This window comes from Hippichthys cyanospilos, chromosome 1 (genome assembly GCF_059441005.1).
Source record: "Hippichthys cyanospilos isolate Australia breed blue-spotted pipefish chromosome 1, RoL_Hcya_1.0, whole genome shotgun sequence".
NCBI classification, from domain to species: domain Eukaryota; kingdom Metazoa; phylum Chordata; class Actinopteri; order Syngnathiformes; family Syngnathidae; genus Hippichthys; species Hippichthys cyanospilos.
The window spans coordinates 28,541,570-28,558,132 of record NC_142369.1 but is presented as its reverse complement, the minus strand read 5'-3'; the positions used below and the strand labels follow the sequence as shown (position 1 = coordinate 28,558,132).

The following is a 16,563-nucleotide window of genomic DNA, read 5'->3' as shown; positions in this document are numbered from 1 at the left end:
TCCGCTGATGCACCTGATTCAAATGATCGGAAAATTAACATGTTCTGAGGAGGTTCCTGTTGAGCTTATCATTTGAATCAGGTGCATCAAAGGAGGTACCGGAAACATGCCGGATAAGTGCCCTAGAGGACCGGAGATGGTGACCCCTGTCGCGGACAGTCGAGATACACTGATCGTTTCCATCTGTCTAGGTTGATGGTCCTGGGCTGTATCTGCAAAATGGAAACCGTCTTCTCAGAATCTACAGAGTCCAGCCAGAACATGCAGGAATTTTTGCTTGCACTGCTCAAAACTCAGCTGGAGAAGCACGCAGGGAGTATCATATTGTAGTGCAAGGTGAGCTCACAATCCAACTAGCTAGGCTACCTGTTGAGTGCCTCTCTGACAAAATGAAATGATCACTTTGATCTCTCCTGTTATTAGCACATCTGCACAATCAAAAGATATTAATGACAGGAGTTATATTGTAAATAGCATGTCTTAAAAGATAGTAATTATCTAGTCATTTACATTTTTAGAAATATATCACTGTGGTGGGCAGCTTGGTGGTAGAGTGGTTTAAGCACGTTCACGTTTAAGCAGCTATAGACGATGGATATTACTGTGGTAATAGTTTGCACTAGTATTGAACGTATTAAACGTTTGCTTCTCCTGTGTAATATAATAATGTTTCCATAATTCAAAAATAATCTACGTATGTATGGTCTATTAAATTATAATTTTGCTTCTTCTGTGTAACGTAATAATGTTTCCATAATGGAACTACCTCTGTTTCATATAATGCATTATAGTGTGGATTTAAAAGCCAAGGAATCCAGTGCGCCGTACGTCTCCTATATGTATTCAGTTGAGGTCATAACGCCTATCTGCATTACCCTAATGTTGCAGCTCCACCCGTTATCTCTGGAACATCCAAACTACAAGATATAACAGCCATCCTTGGCCAGGAAGTGGATTTTCAGTGCAGAGTTAGCGGGCTCCCAACACCCAGAGTGGAATGGAGTCGAGACGGAGAGTATGCATTAATCGGTTTTCAGTCATTCAATTCAATGACAACTCCAAGGATATGATATACTGGACCGGTCCTTCCTGTTCTCAGGGTTCTATCTCGTGATGGTGATCCACATGTGGAATTTCTGGAAGATGGCCAGGTGCTGAAAGTGAAATCAGTCCGGCTGAGAGATCAAGGACTTTACCAGTGTCTGGCCAGCAACAATGCCGGGACACAGATCCGCCAGTTCAGACTAACAGTACAAGGTTCCCATTTTTTTTCCCCTCCTTACTCATAATTCTGTTTTTGTAGATATCTTGCGTAAAAGGACACAGGTCGGCGAAAGAAATGAATGAATGTTAAAAAAATTACTATGCAACTGAGGATGAAATTATAGTCGCAAAAGTACTTTGGTAAATGTCATTTTAGGTATAAATATTTTAATGATTTGTTGCATGAAAGATTTTCTTTCTCTGCAGATCCTCCAAAAATCAAGGGTACCAGTGAGACCTCAAACATGTCAGTGGTGCTTGGTTTTCCAATAGTTCTTCTTTGTGAAGTAGAAGGTTCCCCCGTGCCGAGTATCACCTGGTTGAAAGATAACCAGCCTATTGTGTCGAGCCCCCAGCTAACATACACCCAAGGTGGGCAAGCTTTAAGGGTGGGTTCAGCACAAGGCGACAGCACAGGCCTCTATACCTGCCGGGCTTCCAATCCAGCTGGCACAGCTGTCAAGCACTATTCTCTCAGTGTTCTGGGTAGGGCGCATCCCCACATGTGTTTGACACTGAAGTGGTTTTAAACAATACATATGACTCTTCTTTTTTCTCCTTCTCCAGTGCCCCCACAAATAGAGGGGAACTCCACATCTTTAGGCACTCAGGAAGAAAAAGTACGAATCAATGGTAGTTTATCCCTCTCCTGCCTTGCTAAAGGTTTCCCTGAGCCTAAGGTGTCCTGGTTCAAAGACGGGCAGGTTAGTGAGACACATAAGTGTTACTGTTATGCCAGATATTTTATAGCATAGTGGTTTTAAAATGGGGGTATCCCGCATACCCCTGTTGTTACATTGAAGGCCTTTCAGAGCGTACATGCAATTTTAACAGGATTCCTACTGGAATTTAATGTAATAATTTTTTAACGCCATGACGGGAAAAGTAGAATTTTACAAATTGAGAGCAAATTGATTGGAACATTTACTAATAAATTGTGTTATAGCAACTTCTTTGCAAAACATTTTCTGCCTTTCTTTTGTTATATCTTCTGTATGTAAAGAAAGGTGTAAGCAACACGTAAACATATCCTGGAATCCAAGTCTTTTTTTTTTTTTTTTTTTTGCCTAAGCCGCTGACAGGAAACAACCATGTTGGCATTCAGGAGAGTGGGTCCTTCCTTCACCTAGAGAATGCAATGCTCTCCCATGAAGGTCAGTACACATGTGTGGTCACCAACTCAGCAGGAGAAGACAAGAGATACTTCCATGTTGCCATACAAGGTGTGTTAAGCTCTATCAGAGTTATATCACGTACCAGTTGAAATAGGCACTGAACTAGCAGAAACCTGACATCACCTTTTAGTTCCTCCAGTCTTCCACCGGGTGACTAACAGAGAAGCAGCCTGGGGTGTGGAGGTCAGGGGGGATGCGGATGTTGAGGACATGGTCGAGAAGCGGGAAGTAGTCCTCGGGCATCCCATCAGCCTGTCCTGTGAAAGTAATGCCATACCACCACCTAAGCTCATTTGGTACAAAGATGGACAGAAGCTCACCAGTGCCGATGGAGCAATATTACTGCCAGGTCAGATGAGTTCATTGGGTGAGCTCAATTTTGATGACAAAGACCCAACTGCTCAGCTTTGTTTGTCCTCTCAGGAGGTCAAGTGCTACAAATTGCTCGAGTGCAGGAAGAGGATGCGGGAAGGTATACCTGTGAGGCTGTCAATGAGGCTGGAGAGGACCATATGCATTTTGACCTGGAGGTCTTGAGTAAGCGTGAACATCTTGTTTCTTTTTGTTGACAATAGTAATTAATAAATGCTAACAATCCATTCCAATATTTCAAATGGTCAGTATCACCTGTGATCATGGGGGCGTCCGAAGAGTTTATGGAGGAAATCGGAGCAGTGGTCAACAGCACTGTGGTCCTCCATTGTGATGTAAGTGGACATCCAACCCCAGATATCTCGTGGTTTAGAGATGGGCAGCCAGTTCACACGGACTCGCGGTATCTCATCGGTGAGGATGGAGCACAACTGCAGGTAAAACAGTGTTGTCCCAGTGAGCCAATAGATTGAAAAATGACCTGCTGCTTACTCTCGTCATTCTATGTAGCTCCTCAGTGTGGAGGTTTCAGACATGGCTGGATATTTGTGTATAGCAGAAAACAAGGTTGGATCAGTTGAGAAGCTCTTCAGTCTAACTGTTCAAGGTAAGATTTTATTTTTTAGGTTCAATTGAATTTTAAATTCGTTTTAACTTGACATTTATTTCATTTAATTTAGTGCCACCAAAAATACTAGGCCCTAAGGAGGAGGAGCTGAGTGTCACAGAAGGTCACATGGTGTCATTGCTGTGCGATGTCCAAGCATATCCTCCACCAGAAATCACTTGGACCAAAGACGGGCAGATCCTTCATTTTAATACTGGGATCCACATTTTGCCAGGTTAGCTCTCAGAATCAACCCCTGACCAGTAATGTCCCAATAGGATGTTTTTAATTAGATTATGTTAATATGGCATTTATTATTCTGTAGTTTTCTTTCAAGGATGATATCATGCAACGTAAAACACGAATATCTGTGACATGGTTTTGATACCTCAAGGATCAAGAATTATAGGATGATAGTTTTATATAAATTTTTAGATATAGATTTTGTTACCATGACGATGAGGGGTGGAGCTCTTGGTGACTGAGCTGTGGAGCACCCGATAACACAGAAAAGATTGTTATCATGCATTCATTCTTCCTCACAGTCAGCATTTAAGCAACAAGCTGATTTATTCTAGTCAGTTAGTGTGCGTATGAATGAATGTGGCTCATACAGAAAATATGACTATAGACACACACACACTTTTGCAAAGCCCCCCTTGAAAGAGAAAACATTTTGCAACACCACACTCACCGTGCCAACTATAAATACGTTTATTTTCCATAAAAAGGTGTAAGAATACTTGAAATTGTATCTTCTTTCACGACAAAAGAAAAAAAAGCAATATAAATCAACTTTTAGCAACTGTTAATTTTTTTACAGGTTACAGGTTAGTCTAAAACTGAAAAAATAAAGTGCTTGAAAGTGAATGAAAACAAAACAAAACAAAAACAAACTATGCCAAATTTGATTTTATACACTTCACATGGCAAATACAAACTAAACAAAGTACCCCACTATTTGAGGACTGCACTATGTGAACGTTAACAGAGCAATGTGCATCTCATCAAAAATCACACGAGTTCCCAATGTAGATTAGTTCATGACAAAAGTTTTGCAAGGGAACAATGAAAAAGTCTATTTAATGTCCCCTTCAATACTATAGGTGGCCAGATGCTACAGCTGCCTCGAGCAAGATTAGAGGACGGAGGACAATATGTGTGCACGGCCTCTAATTCAGCTGGTCAAGACCAGAAAAGCCTACTCCTCAGTGTTTATGGTGAGCCATCTGATCACGGCAGCTTGATACACAGATGTTCAAATTTCAAAGCATTGTCTCAGAAAAAAAAAAAAAAAAATCTGTTTACCACAGCTGTGACAGAGAATACGTAGCTTGAAAGTGAATCATTGCAAATTGAAACGAATCACAATGAGATCATGTCCCCATTTCTAAATGCAAACCAACAGTTCTGCCCAGCCTAAAGCCTCGTCTTGAAGCTGAGTCAGATGCGGTGACCCCGCAGCTTGGTTCCTCCGTAACCCTGCAATGTGAGGCCCATGGTGTCCCTGTGCCTGAGGTCACATGGTATAAAAATGGACTCCAGCTAGTTACAGGGAATGGGCTGAAGACAGCTCATCACCAGCTGGAGATCACCGGAGTTCAGGTCAGAAAAGCAAACAAAGTCAAACTCCAAAGTCACGCCAACACTCCGCTCACGTTTGAAATCCCTTCTTTGGAAATGCCAGATGGCAGATGGTGGCACCTACACTTGCAAAGTATCCAATGTGGCGGGCCAGGTAGACAGGACGTTCAAACTGGAAGTTCACGGTGAGAATATCTCATCTGTTATAGTAGTGAAGCGAGGGAAATGAATAGTGTTTAAACTGCAGTGCAATGGTATTTTTTTGCAGTTCCACCTGTCTTTGACGAGCCCCTCCTTGAGACCCTAAACTTCACCCTGGGCTCTCGTGTGTCACTTCGATGTGAAGCCTCAGGGGTCCCCGTGCCAAGCATCACATGGCTCAAAGATGGAACACCCATTGGTAAGATTGTCACAATGAAATGTGGACGTCATTGTAGTACTATCCACTCTAACATTATAACCTGCTTGTTTCCAGAGAGTAGCCTGCAGTGGCAATGGTCTATTCGAGGAAACCGCCTTGAGTTCGGGCCTCTTACTCTGTCCCATGCAGGAACGTACACTTGTGTGGCCAAGAACAGTGAAGGACAGGAACAAAAGGATTACATTCTCACAGTGCAGGGTAAAAAATGTTTGATTTAACTGAAGCAAGGCCTTTCAATTCTCATATAAAATGTAATTGTTATCCAAAATGGGACAAAATATTTGCATTGACCAATTCTCGTTTTCCCTAGTGTCGCCTACTATTCTTGACTCTGATCATCCATCTGAAGTTAGTGCACCCATGGGAGAAGAGGTGACACTAGAGTGCAAATCCGCAGGAAACCCCATACCTCAACTTAGCTGGCTTAAAGACGGCTTGACTTTGGAAGGGTCAGATACACGTCACATTGCGTAAGCTATGGCCGGTCGCCATTTCCTGACAAAATACTGATGCTTTGTATGAGGTCATAGGAATAATGTAATAGTCTCTACAAAGTAGCTGTTTTTTCTGAATACCCACAACTTTAATCTTTGTTGTTCCTCTAGTGTTTTGGTTATTAAATGAAAACTCATGAGCACTGAAGGTTACAAGCATATGAGATGAAAATGTGAGACAAACGGATGTATTTATAGAACAATCACGAAGAACATTAATGGCAGCTGGCTTACAGATGTTCAGTAGCTTGTACGATAAATGCGAGTGCAACTGGTAAACATGTGCTTGACCGTGAGAAAGATGTGATGATAATGATGAGAATGTTGTTGTGGTGGTGCTCATAGCATGTAAATAATTTTGTACTTGTTATGCTCCAGTGTGACTCCTGATGGCAGTACTTTAACTTTACTCGGGCTTCGTCCTGAGGATTCTGGAACATATACCTGTTTGGCTGTAAGCCCTGCTGGCCAAGAGAGCAAAATCTACACCCTCTTTGTCCTTGGTCAGTTTTAACATTCAGCTGTCATATTTTTTTTTAGTTAAATTGCTTGTTATTGTTTAAAGTATTTTTTTAATGTTTTTTTTTGGGGGGGGGGTTTGGTCACAGTTCGGCCATCCATTTTGGGAGAAACCACCGAGCCTAAAGTGGTGGAGGCCATACAGGACAGTGCAGTGACTCTTGAGTGCCGCGCTGATGGAAACCCTCCACCTCAGATCAGCTGGCTCTTGAATGGACATCCCCTACTTTTATCACCCCATACTCGCCTAATTTCTGGAGACTCAGTACTGAGGTCAGTCTGCATCTGTACGTGTTGTAAAATTATGAGTGAAAGTGATGCTGACCGTCCATTTGTCTCATTTAGGATTTCTCCTGTGCAGTTGTCAGATGCCGGAGTTTACACATGCATAGCTCGCAGTCCAGCTGGTCTTGCTGAGCTTAGCTATGATGTCCAGGTCCAAGGTATTACTTTATTACTATGACAGAGTTAATGTTAATGTTAAGGTGCAATAAAACCACACCCAATGAGCACCAAACCATTCAATTCTCTCAATGTTCAAAACTCTTTGAGCGAGTAAGCAGGAGAGTGTAAGAGAGTGTGCTATATTTAGCTATGTATACATAAGTTAGAAGTATTATTATTATCAGTAGTAATGATAATAGTAATAATGATGATAATAAAAATAGTAGTGATAATAATATTATTGTAGCAGTAGTGTTAGTAATAGTAGTTGTATTAGTAGTAGTTTTGTAGAATTTTTAATTAAGGGACATCAGTGAACTCCGAATTATCTGCTTTACAGTGCCCCCTGGTGTTGATCATGTGGAACCAGTGGAACCAGTGACAGTTGTGCAAGGCTCTTTAGTAACGCTTACTTGTGAGGCCCGTGGTGTTCCTCCTCCAACGTTGACTTGGATGAAGGACGGCCAGCCACTGTCACATCATCGGAATCTGTTGCTGGATGGACAGGAAACACGGTTGCAGCTGCCTGATGTGGCGCCATCAGAGGCAGGCCTCTATAGCTGTGTTGCCAGCAATCAGGCTGGAAGCAGCACTAAGAGTTTTAATCTCACTGTTCTAGGTAAAAATAAATACATTCATAATCGACTGTAGGTTCCAGTAAGAACACATTTTAACCAAACACTCCCAATTTTGAACCAGAGCCTCCAAAGATATTCAAATCTGGTGCCCCAGAAGAGTTGACGATTGCTGTAAACAGCCCACTGGAGTTGCAGTGCTCTGCAGAGGGAGAGCCAGCCCCCACCCTAAGCTGGCTCAAAGATGGTCACCCGCTGGCAGGGGACATCATTCAGGAGGATGGACACATTCTCAGTATTAGCAAAATTCAGGTATAAAATAACAATATCTAACAGAAACTAAAGTTTGAATGCATGTACGTTATGAAGCATCATACTTTGTTTGTACCATATATATTCAATAACCGAACCTATGGTGAAAACAAAGATATGGCTCTGAGAGATAAAGGTTTTAAAGAGGACATTAAAAGTATCAACGCTTGAAACAGAGCTGAATTCAATTGCCAGCTCAAAATTGTCTCACAGTAGGATATACTGGATGAAATGTTCAGTCTTCATTGTCCAATTCTTATTACCCAATGTAGACAGTATACTTTAGGATGATCCATCTGTTTTATTTACACTGCGGTAAAGTACAGTAGAAGTCATTAAAAAAATATATACTTAAGTATATAAGTGTGAGACATGCAGTCAACCAAACAAACACTGTCTTCTTCAAGGTTAAGGATGCAGGTTTATACACCTGCTTGGCCAGCAGCCCAGCTGGAGAGGATGGAAGAAACCATTGGGTTCGAGTACAAGGTAATAGAAGTTAGTCTTGTATATTGTTTCGCTAACTTTATTTTAATACCTCTATTTCCAAGGTCCTATCCACCGATATTGGTCATGTAACAACATGTACAGCTTCTGAGCACGCATGCACACTAGGAAGTACGGTGCAAAATTGTGCGCAGTCAGTTCTATGCTCTTCAAGCTACACCAATTGATGTCCTCTGAATTTGTTATACACACATTGTTCCCATTGTTTCAGTCCCACCAACCCTTCTTGGCTCTGAAGATGTGAGGACATTGTCAGTGCCAGTTAATGGACATTTGACTCTGGAATGCTTGGCTGACAGTGATCCACCTCCTGTTATAGAGTGGTACAAAGATGAGCTTCAGATGCAGGTAAAGAAATAAAACAATCGCAAATTGAAGGAGAACAACACCATCAACATTTCGTCTCCTTTCCTGCTGCCCTTCTGTCCAATTAGCCGAGTGGCCGCATTCAGCAGCTTGCGGGAGGCCAGTACCTTGAAATACAGGACGTTAGTCCTGAGGACAGTGGCCAGTACAGTTGTGTGGTCACCAACATGGCAGGAAGCACCAGTCTCTTCTTCATTGTGGAGATTCTCTGTAATTATTCTGTTCACAGACATGATTAAAAGTGATTCTACACATTTGACCCTAATCATACTTCTACCTCTCAGTGCCACCAGTAATAAAGGAAAGCAGCACAGTAGTGACAGCTCATATGGGTCAGGATGCAGTTTTACCTTGTGAAGTCGAGGATGGCACGTCTCCCACGGTTACGTGGCGAAAGGATGGCTTCCCCATTAGCCGCGACAACAAAAAGTAGGTTCTTTTATCTTAAATGGTTAAATAGGCACAATTTTCAAGATTCCAGTTTTTAAAATATCCATTTTTAAGATTTTGCCAGAGCAAACACCCCAAACAATACTTTCGATGTGATATAATGATAGTTCGAGAAAAATCAGTAACAATGTTGCTTTCAGTGAGTGAAGGTCATTTAAAGCACCTCGATGAGTTTTACCTTGAAGAACAATTGATCATCTTTTACACATGTCTGTGTAGAAACGCTACGTCCTCTTTGTTTTCGATAGTGACCAGGTTTATGGATAATACTAAAATCCCATTGGACGTACTTTCCAGAGATGTTATCTGCATGTGAATTTTTTCAGGTACACTGTGCTACCTGAAGGCTCTTTACGTGTACATGCGGTTCAGCTGAGTGATGCTGGCCGCTACCACTGCACGGTTTCAAACCAGGCAGGCTCAGACCACCGGGGAATCAATCTCAGAGTGTTTGGTAAATAAAGCAAAACTGCCAACCCAGAATCCGGTAACTGTGGTCAACACGCTGGAATTTGCTCTGTGTCCCGTTAGTGGGTCCTTCAATCAGCCCAGGCCCGTTCAACATAACCGTAACCACAGGCATCAGAGCTGTCCTGAGCTGTGAGACAACAGGAATTCCCCCTCCTAAAGTGTCATGGAAAAGGAATGGCTCTCCTCTTGATGGCGACCTTCAGTCCAGCGCATACAGGTAACTACACACTTTTGTATCACGTCAGCGATACAGAAATCGTATGAATAGTAAAAGTCATAATTGTTTATTATTGAAGGTTATTATCCTCTGGGTCCCTGGTGCTTTTATCGCCATCCACTGAAGATGAAGGTTACTTTGAGTGTACAGCCGTGAATGATGTGGGAGAGGAACGCAGGGTTATTGAGGTCAACCTGCAAGGTATGGATATAAAGGTGGCACACGTACACAGCAGTTTAAAATGACCACATTCAATTCAAATGTACCGTTATTCTCGACTCCTGTAGTCCCACCATCTATTGAAGACGATGTCACAACAGTCACGGCTGTGAAAATGTCTCCTGTGGAGTTGCCTTGTCATGTTAAAGGCCAACCTCAGCCTACTGTCTCCTGGACAAAAGGCGGAGCCAAGCTGGGATCTAGAGGAGGAAGTTATCGCATCCTTCCGACAGGTAAGGTACCATCCCGTTTGATGTTCCTGCTTCATTTAAAAATAATTGAGAAGTTACTCCACAGTTGACTTGCAGACTAAGACTTGTAGAGCATTTTTTATTTATTTATTTATTTTTATCATTTATATACCTTTTTTTTGGAGTACTACCTTTACTTGTGTCAATTAGTCTTTAAGTTGTTTTTGTCTACCCTACCCACCTCTGCATGTAAAGAGGAACATCATATTTTATTGCCTCAGTAGGACATGACACTGGCCACCCACTGCTATCGTCGTCATCTTAAACTTGTTACCAAAGCAGCATTTTTAATAATACTGCCAGCAAACGTGGCCGTAATCGTGATGGAGCAAATGTTACGAGCCGCCTCTGTTTGAATGTGACAATTGCATATAAATGGCATTATTCTATGCAGGGGTGTTGGAGATAACTGCCGTGTTACCAAGCCATGCCGGCAGGTACACTTGCTCAGCTCGCAATACAGCGGGAGTGGCTCATAAACACATCTCACTTACTGTGCAAGGTGGGTCCCCATTTGCTTGCTTCAGGCAAGGTAAAACATCTGACTATTTTGATCCAATAGAGTCTCCAGAAATCCGGCCAATGGCAGAGGAAGTACAAGTGGTGTTACATCACGGGACCATCTTACCCTGTGAGGTTCAAGGATTTCCAAGACCGTCCATTACCTGGCAAAGAGAGGGTGTTCCCATAGCAGCTGGTAACAACAGCACACCATGGGTGCTAAGAAGGGACAAGAGGCAAATCTTCTCTAACACTATTTGTTTTACAGGTCACAGGTTAGCTGTGCTCTCAAACGGCGCCCTCAAGTTTGCTCGTGTTACCCTTGGCGATGCAGGGATGTACCAGTGCCTAGCAAAAAATGAAGCCGGTGTGGCTGTGGGAAGAACCAAACTCGTCTTGCAAGGTATACTTTTGGACTCATAAATTTAAAGAGAGCTCTTTACCTCTTATATACAAACTGTTTATATCCCTGTGTGTCCCCAGTTCCTCCAGTGCTGAGTGTTCCCCATGTGGAATACATTGCTGTGCTGGGCCAGCCCGTCAGCCTGGAGTGTGCGGCAGATGGCCAACCACAGCCAGAAGTGACTTGGCACAAAGAGAGGAGGCCTTTAGTTGATAGCGCTCATATTCATATATATGCAAATGGGACACTGGTGATCACTTCTACCCAGCGCAGTGATGCAGGGACATACACATGTACCGCCAAGAATCTTGCTGGTAGAACCAGTCATGATATCAGACTGCTTATTCAAAGTGAGTCACTTAGATTCCCCTTGTGAAAATACCTTGCCCTATGTGCATTGATTAAAAAGGCATAGAAGCGCCAAGAGCAAAGTGACAACTCAAGATGAGATGTAGGCCTCCTATGTAATAAGTGAAATAACGTTTGACTGTTGTGAAAGGGTAGGAATACTTTTATCCCGACTCTAAGATGCGATTTTCCCATTCGTAGAGTTAGGCAATATGCCTTGTGAATAGCTTTGACATGATCAAATCAGAAAGACTGGATGTCTGGGAATGACAGCGTACCTGAGTATGGGAAAACAGAGTTACAGTATTTTTCACTTGTCATTGTGTTTCAGTTCCCCCAATAATTCTTCCTGGTCAAACAGAGATGTCAGTCATTCAGGGATTTCAGGCCTTGCTGCCTTGTGCTGCCCAAGGTGCACCAGATCCCAAAATATCATGGGAAAAGGATGGGGAGGTTTTGCCCAGCGTTCTGGGCAAATTCACCATCCTGCGATCGGGAGAGCTGATTATCGAGAGGGCTGGGGTGCGCGTGAGGAAATTAGCAGCATCACTGTGTGTCTAGTTCGAGTGTATGAATGAATTTTCTTTTTCTTACCTAGCCAGGAGATGCTGGGATGTTCACATGTGTCGCCACCAATGCGGCAGGCACCACAAGACAGGATATTCACCTGTCGGTCAATATGCGGCCTGCCTTTAAAGAGCTACCCGGTGATGTAACTTTGAATAAAGGACAGGATCTTGCCTTGTCCTGCCACGCCCAGGGAACACCACCTCCAGTCATCTCCTGGACTGTCAACAACAAACCTTACTCAGGTATCATTTACCGGTTTCGCTGTAGCAGAATACCACTGTTCCAATTTTACTTAATGTTCAAATGTACAGGAACGCCAAGGAAAACAATCTTGTTTACTTGAGCTAAGGCTGCACAATTAATCGATTTTTAATCGCGATCATGATATTGGCTGGCTCAATAAATTAAGATGATTCTTGGCGATATTAAAATGTAAAAAGCCTGATTCAACCTACAAGTCAAATCAAGCACTATGACATCAAAGCACCAGGGGGCAATGTTTCCCACAGTTTTGCATGACATGGCTGCTGCTTTTCTCAACCTAATATATTATTTACCAGTGTGAAATGGCGTTGAGTTGCTCACCTGATTCCTAATATTTACAGTGCTAGCTGTCAATTGAGACCCATTTTGAAAAAAACGATTGGCAAAAAATTGGAATAAATTTGATTTGAAATGACCGAAGATGACATTTTGACAGCTAATTGATTAAAACTTAGAAATAATGTGCTTGTTTCTAAGTAGGCCTTATTTTTTTCATTGGTTTGCACTCAGCAAGTAAGTTAGCTGTGTCATCTATGTGCCAGGCTTTTGCCATGTCTTGGGTGAATGTTTTAATTATGATTTACTGGTACTTTATTTATTTTAGTTTTTTATTATTAGTCGTAAGTATCAAGCCTTGAAGCATTGATTGTGTACTGCTTGTTCAGAAAAAGGGCAATGAAGAGACATGTTTGACCAAACATGATGAATAATAATCGTCACTGCAGTATTGACCGAAATAATAGTGACTATATTATTTTGGCCATAATCGTGCTGCCCTAACTTAAGCTAAGATCTTTACCAACTGAAATTATTAATGAATGAGAATCCCGTTTTGTAGGTGCCATTGTAGATGAAGCGGGCAGAAACACAATCACCATCGACAATGTTACTATGAGTGACGCTGGGATGTACGTGTGTATCGCGGAAAACAGCGTGGGCTCTATTCGAGCGCTCTCCATTGTTCGCATCAGAGGTAACCTGATTTTGGGTACATAGCTAAAGTATGACTGAACATATGATAATATATCAGCTTAATACTGCGTGCGCCTTTCTCAGAGCCTCCCGTGTTGAAGGGTGAAGCCCATACGTCCCAAACAGTCATTCAAGGCGGCTCCGCTGTGCTCGACTGTCCGGTGCATGGAGACCCTCACCCTGTCCTCCGCTGGCTTCGAAATGGGACACCCTTGCAGCGCTCTGTCCGGATGCAGACGCTTCACAATGGATCACTAATCATTTACAGCATCACAGTAAATACAATGTTCATATCTTCTATTCCCTGCACATTCATCTAAACTATAACTACAACTATGTGTAAACCTAAAGAAAAGCTTTTTTTTTTTTTTTTCCTGAAAGAAGGTGCATTCATCCAACCCAGGCTTCTCCTGTGTTGTTTACCATTGTCTCTGACAGCGTTTTGCTTCTTCCACAATCAGATTGGAGGCACCTCAGTTCGAAACTAACAGTTTTATCTAAAAGAGGGAAGAGGTCGGGAACTGGATTTTCCCAGACTCTGGCCTGGTTTTCTTAGCCTCTAACCTCGTTATGTCCCTAACTGCTGCTATAATTGCATAGCCAGTGGCTAGGATTCTCCCAGACAGATGACTGTTCTTCCCACGGTGAACTCAATCTGAGATATTCTTCTACTTGACCTGAAAATGTCTTGCAAGTCACATGAACTCTCATCTGTCCAAGTTATATGTATGCTTGCTTGAGTGAAGAACTTATTTTGGCTGTTTGGTTATCATTATGTGAGGGATAGTTTTGATTTATAGTAATATTTATCATCTCAAACAAGACATTTCTGTCAATGTAATCTCCAGGCTGCAGATGAAGGGGTTTATGAATGTGTGGCCGAGAGTGAAGCAGGGTCGGCTGAACGGACCATTACTCTCAAGGTTCAGAGTGAGTTTTCAGCTTTGAATAAAATTTGGCATTTTTTAATAAAAAGGGCATCCCTTGGACCTGGCAGACAGTCTCAAAGTATCTAATTCTTAAAACCGCACGTACACTTTGTGACTACACTAGCATTTTTTTGTTCCTTTGTCATTTAGTTATTCATTATTATTTAAGTCATTACATCACTATTAGTGATTTCTTGGTTGTGACCACATATTGTTAAAATATCTGCTCATGTCCACAAAAATGTTGTTCCTATGTTATAGTTAATGGAGGCTACTCCAACTGGCAGGACTGGGGTCCTTGCAGTAGCATATGTGGTCAAGGCTTCCAAGAGCGCAGTCGGCTTTGCGACAATCCGGAACCAGCCAATGGTGGACAACCATGCAGCGGGCCAAATATTGACACCAGGAAATGTCAAGCTGGCCTCTGTCCAGGTTTAACTAGAACACATTATCTTACGTATACACACACACACACACACACACACACACACACACACACACACACACACACACACATATACATTTAGAACCCCAGGTAAAAACATCAAAATTGTACATACATATTAAAAATTGGTACCAAAATAGTATAGTGAGTGCTACATGTATACAATATACATGTATACAATCTGAAAACATCATAAATAAACAAATATAGAAAGGATTTATTTACTTTTGAATGACGCTTGTTATGCCCATATTCCCTAGTAAAGGTAGCCTAGTCCAGGCTAGCTTTCTATTTCTTGATTATCTCCAGCTTCATTTCCATATAAATCTTCTTCTTACTTCTCTCTTTAACATCACTAGCAATCTTGGGACCCATGGCTAATGCTTTCAAGTTTGAATCAAGCAGGAAAATACACTATAAATACGATTTTGTAACCACTCGCAATAGAACAAAGCTTTACCGTTCCGCCATTTTGAAACGAGTGACCAATAGCAGACCCCCTAGGGTCATGACAGTTGATTTTGTCGCAAAACCGGGAAAATACCATAGAGGGGATGAAAAAACTCCACATCACAACATGAAAAAAAATGTAAGCCAGGGACGCTGTAACACGGGGGTCCGCTGTGTGTGTGTGTTTATATATTTATATATGCATTGTTTGATGCTGGAAAAGTATGGAAAACATGCATAAGGAAGGCATAAAGAAGTAAGGGGCATTTTACACATCTGTTGCATATATTTCAAGCAGCCCTCCGCTACAATTGTGTTATCATTCTGCCCATGGGTCGAGGTTTTTTTTTGTGGCCCGGATTTACTTTGAGTTTCTCACCCAAGCATTCAATGTGACAGCAAAGACATAAATTGTATTTTTACACAAATACATCGAGTGAATTTCATAGACGCTGAATTGCACTTACATGTCGATTAGTTGGCGGATCTTCGCATATAGCATCTACAGTTGGGATAATTGTCGGGTTTCATTGTCTTTCTCATTGTCCAAGCATAGCTATACAGCACTTTGATGGTGCATCAGTACACATTTTGTTTCTGTTTTAAGGTGAAACTCCTCGCAAGACCAGAGGCAGCCTAATAGGCATGGTCAACGAGAGGGAATTTGGAGTGTCCTTCCTAGAGGCCAACATCACAGATAATGAAGCGGAAGGCAGTAGCACTCTGGAAGCCCGTCTTGACAACATTCCACCAAGTATTGGTTAGTGTCCAAAGCAAAAAGTAAATCAACAAAAAAACTATTATATAACCATGGCACAGAAGGGACATATTTGTGGCTTACTTTAGTTTGTAAACTATGATGGTCCTAGGATAGTGTAGCATACATTTTACCATGTCTATTGATAATCACATAGGTCCCTTGATGCGGGTGCTGGTATCTGTTTTTGCACCTATCTACTGGACCACTGTGCTTCAGAAGGATCCTACGAGGAATGGCTACTCCTTCACAAGTGGCCAGTTCAGGCAGGAGTCCCAGATGGAATTCGACACAGGTTTGTTCTTGATTTTACTTCATCATTTACTTCATACTCCATCACCCAGTCCACACCAACAGGAAAAAGTGCCACAGTTCTGACAGTCTTGTCTTTATGACTTCTACATCTTGGTGTTCACTATACAGCCACAAGATGGGGTTACTGACTAATATCTTTGAAGGTATCTCAACTGGCTGTGTAAAATATACTATTGCTGTTTTGGATTCCTTCAGGGGAGGTCCTTCGCCTGACCCATGTTGCAAGAGGACTGGATTCTGAGGGAGTTTTACTTCTTGACATTGTCATTAATGGATTTGTACCTCCATCACTGACAACGTCACATCTCAGCCTTCAGGTGTGTTTGTTAACTGAGGATTTTCAGCAATTTTCACAATGTGGA

At 42.1% G+C, this 16,563-nt stretch overlaps 1 protein-coding gene across 1 annotated transcript in view; it reads left to right on the top strand.

The window, feature by feature from the left end:
• Window positions 1-16,563, top strand: part of hmcn2 (hemicentin 2) — a 44,931-nt gene that overhangs the window by 23,087 nt on the left and 5,281 nt on the right. The window contains exons 28-70 of the mRNA XM_088412858.1: window positions 192-336; window positions 889-1,015; window positions 1,100-1,257; window positions 1,471-1,749; window positions 1,831-1,967; window positions 2,336-2,486; window positions 2,569-2,787; window positions 2,862-2,975; window positions 3,060-3,247; window positions 3,321-3,417; window positions 3,491-3,652; window positions 4,524-4,637; window positions 4,826-5,022; window positions 5,105-5,186; window positions 5,270-5,401; window positions 5,477-5,620; window positions 5,733-5,892; window positions 6,295-6,419; window positions 6,525-6,708; window positions 6,781-6,878; window positions 7,220-7,498; window positions 7,579-7,766; window positions 8,174-8,255; window positions 8,485-8,621; window positions 8,708-8,849; window positions 8,924-9,068; window positions 9,416-9,543; window positions 9,621-9,777; window positions 9,857-9,978; window positions 10,065-10,229; window positions 10,642-10,749; window positions 10,810-10,944; window positions 11,017-11,151; window positions 11,232-11,501; window positions 11,831-12,021; window positions 12,098-12,311; window positions 13,172-13,306; window positions 13,390-13,580; window positions 14,154-14,235; window positions 14,496-14,666; window positions 15,737-15,889; window positions 16,044-16,181; window positions 16,397-16,518. Of these exons, the coding sequence (XP_088268984.1) occupies window positions 192-336; window positions 889-1,015; window positions 1,100-1,257; window positions 1,471-1,749; window positions 1,831-1,967; window positions 2,336-2,486; window positions 2,569-2,787; window positions 2,862-2,975; window positions 3,060-3,247; window positions 3,321-3,417; window positions 3,491-3,652; window positions 4,524-4,637; window positions 4,826-5,022; window positions 5,105-5,186; window positions 5,270-5,401; window positions 5,477-5,620; window positions 5,733-5,892; window positions 6,295-6,419; window positions 6,525-6,708; window positions 6,781-6,878; window positions 7,220-7,498; window positions 7,579-7,766; window positions 8,174-8,255; window positions 8,485-8,621; window positions 8,708-8,849; window positions 8,924-9,068; window positions 9,416-9,543; window positions 9,621-9,777; window positions 9,857-9,978; window positions 10,065-10,229; window positions 10,642-10,749; window positions 10,810-10,944; window positions 11,017-11,151; window positions 11,232-11,501; window positions 11,831-12,021; window positions 12,098-12,311; window positions 13,172-13,306; window positions 13,390-13,580; window positions 14,154-14,235; window positions 14,496-14,666; window positions 15,737-15,889; window positions 16,044-16,181; window positions 16,397-16,518 (6,603 nt within the window). The remainder of the gene's footprint in view (window positions 1-191; window positions 337-888; window positions 1,016-1,099; window positions 1,258-1,470; window positions 1,750-1,830; window positions 1,968-2,335; window positions 2,487-2,568; window positions 2,788-2,861; window positions 2,976-3,059; window positions 3,248-3,320; window positions 3,418-3,490; window positions 3,653-4,523; window positions 4,638-4,825; window positions 5,023-5,104; window positions 5,187-5,269; window positions 5,402-5,476; window positions 5,621-5,732; window positions 5,893-6,294; window positions 6,420-6,524; window positions 6,709-6,780; window positions 6,879-7,219; window positions 7,499-7,578; window positions 7,767-8,173; window positions 8,256-8,484; window positions 8,622-8,707; window positions 8,850-8,923; window positions 9,069-9,415; window positions 9,544-9,620; window positions 9,778-9,856; window positions 9,979-10,064; window positions 10,230-10,641; window positions 10,750-10,809; window positions 10,945-11,016; window positions 11,152-11,231; window positions 11,502-11,830; window positions 12,022-12,097; window positions 12,312-13,171; window positions 13,307-13,389; window positions 13,581-14,153; window positions 14,236-14,495; window positions 14,667-15,736; window positions 15,890-16,043; window positions 16,182-16,396; window positions 16,519-16,563) is intronic.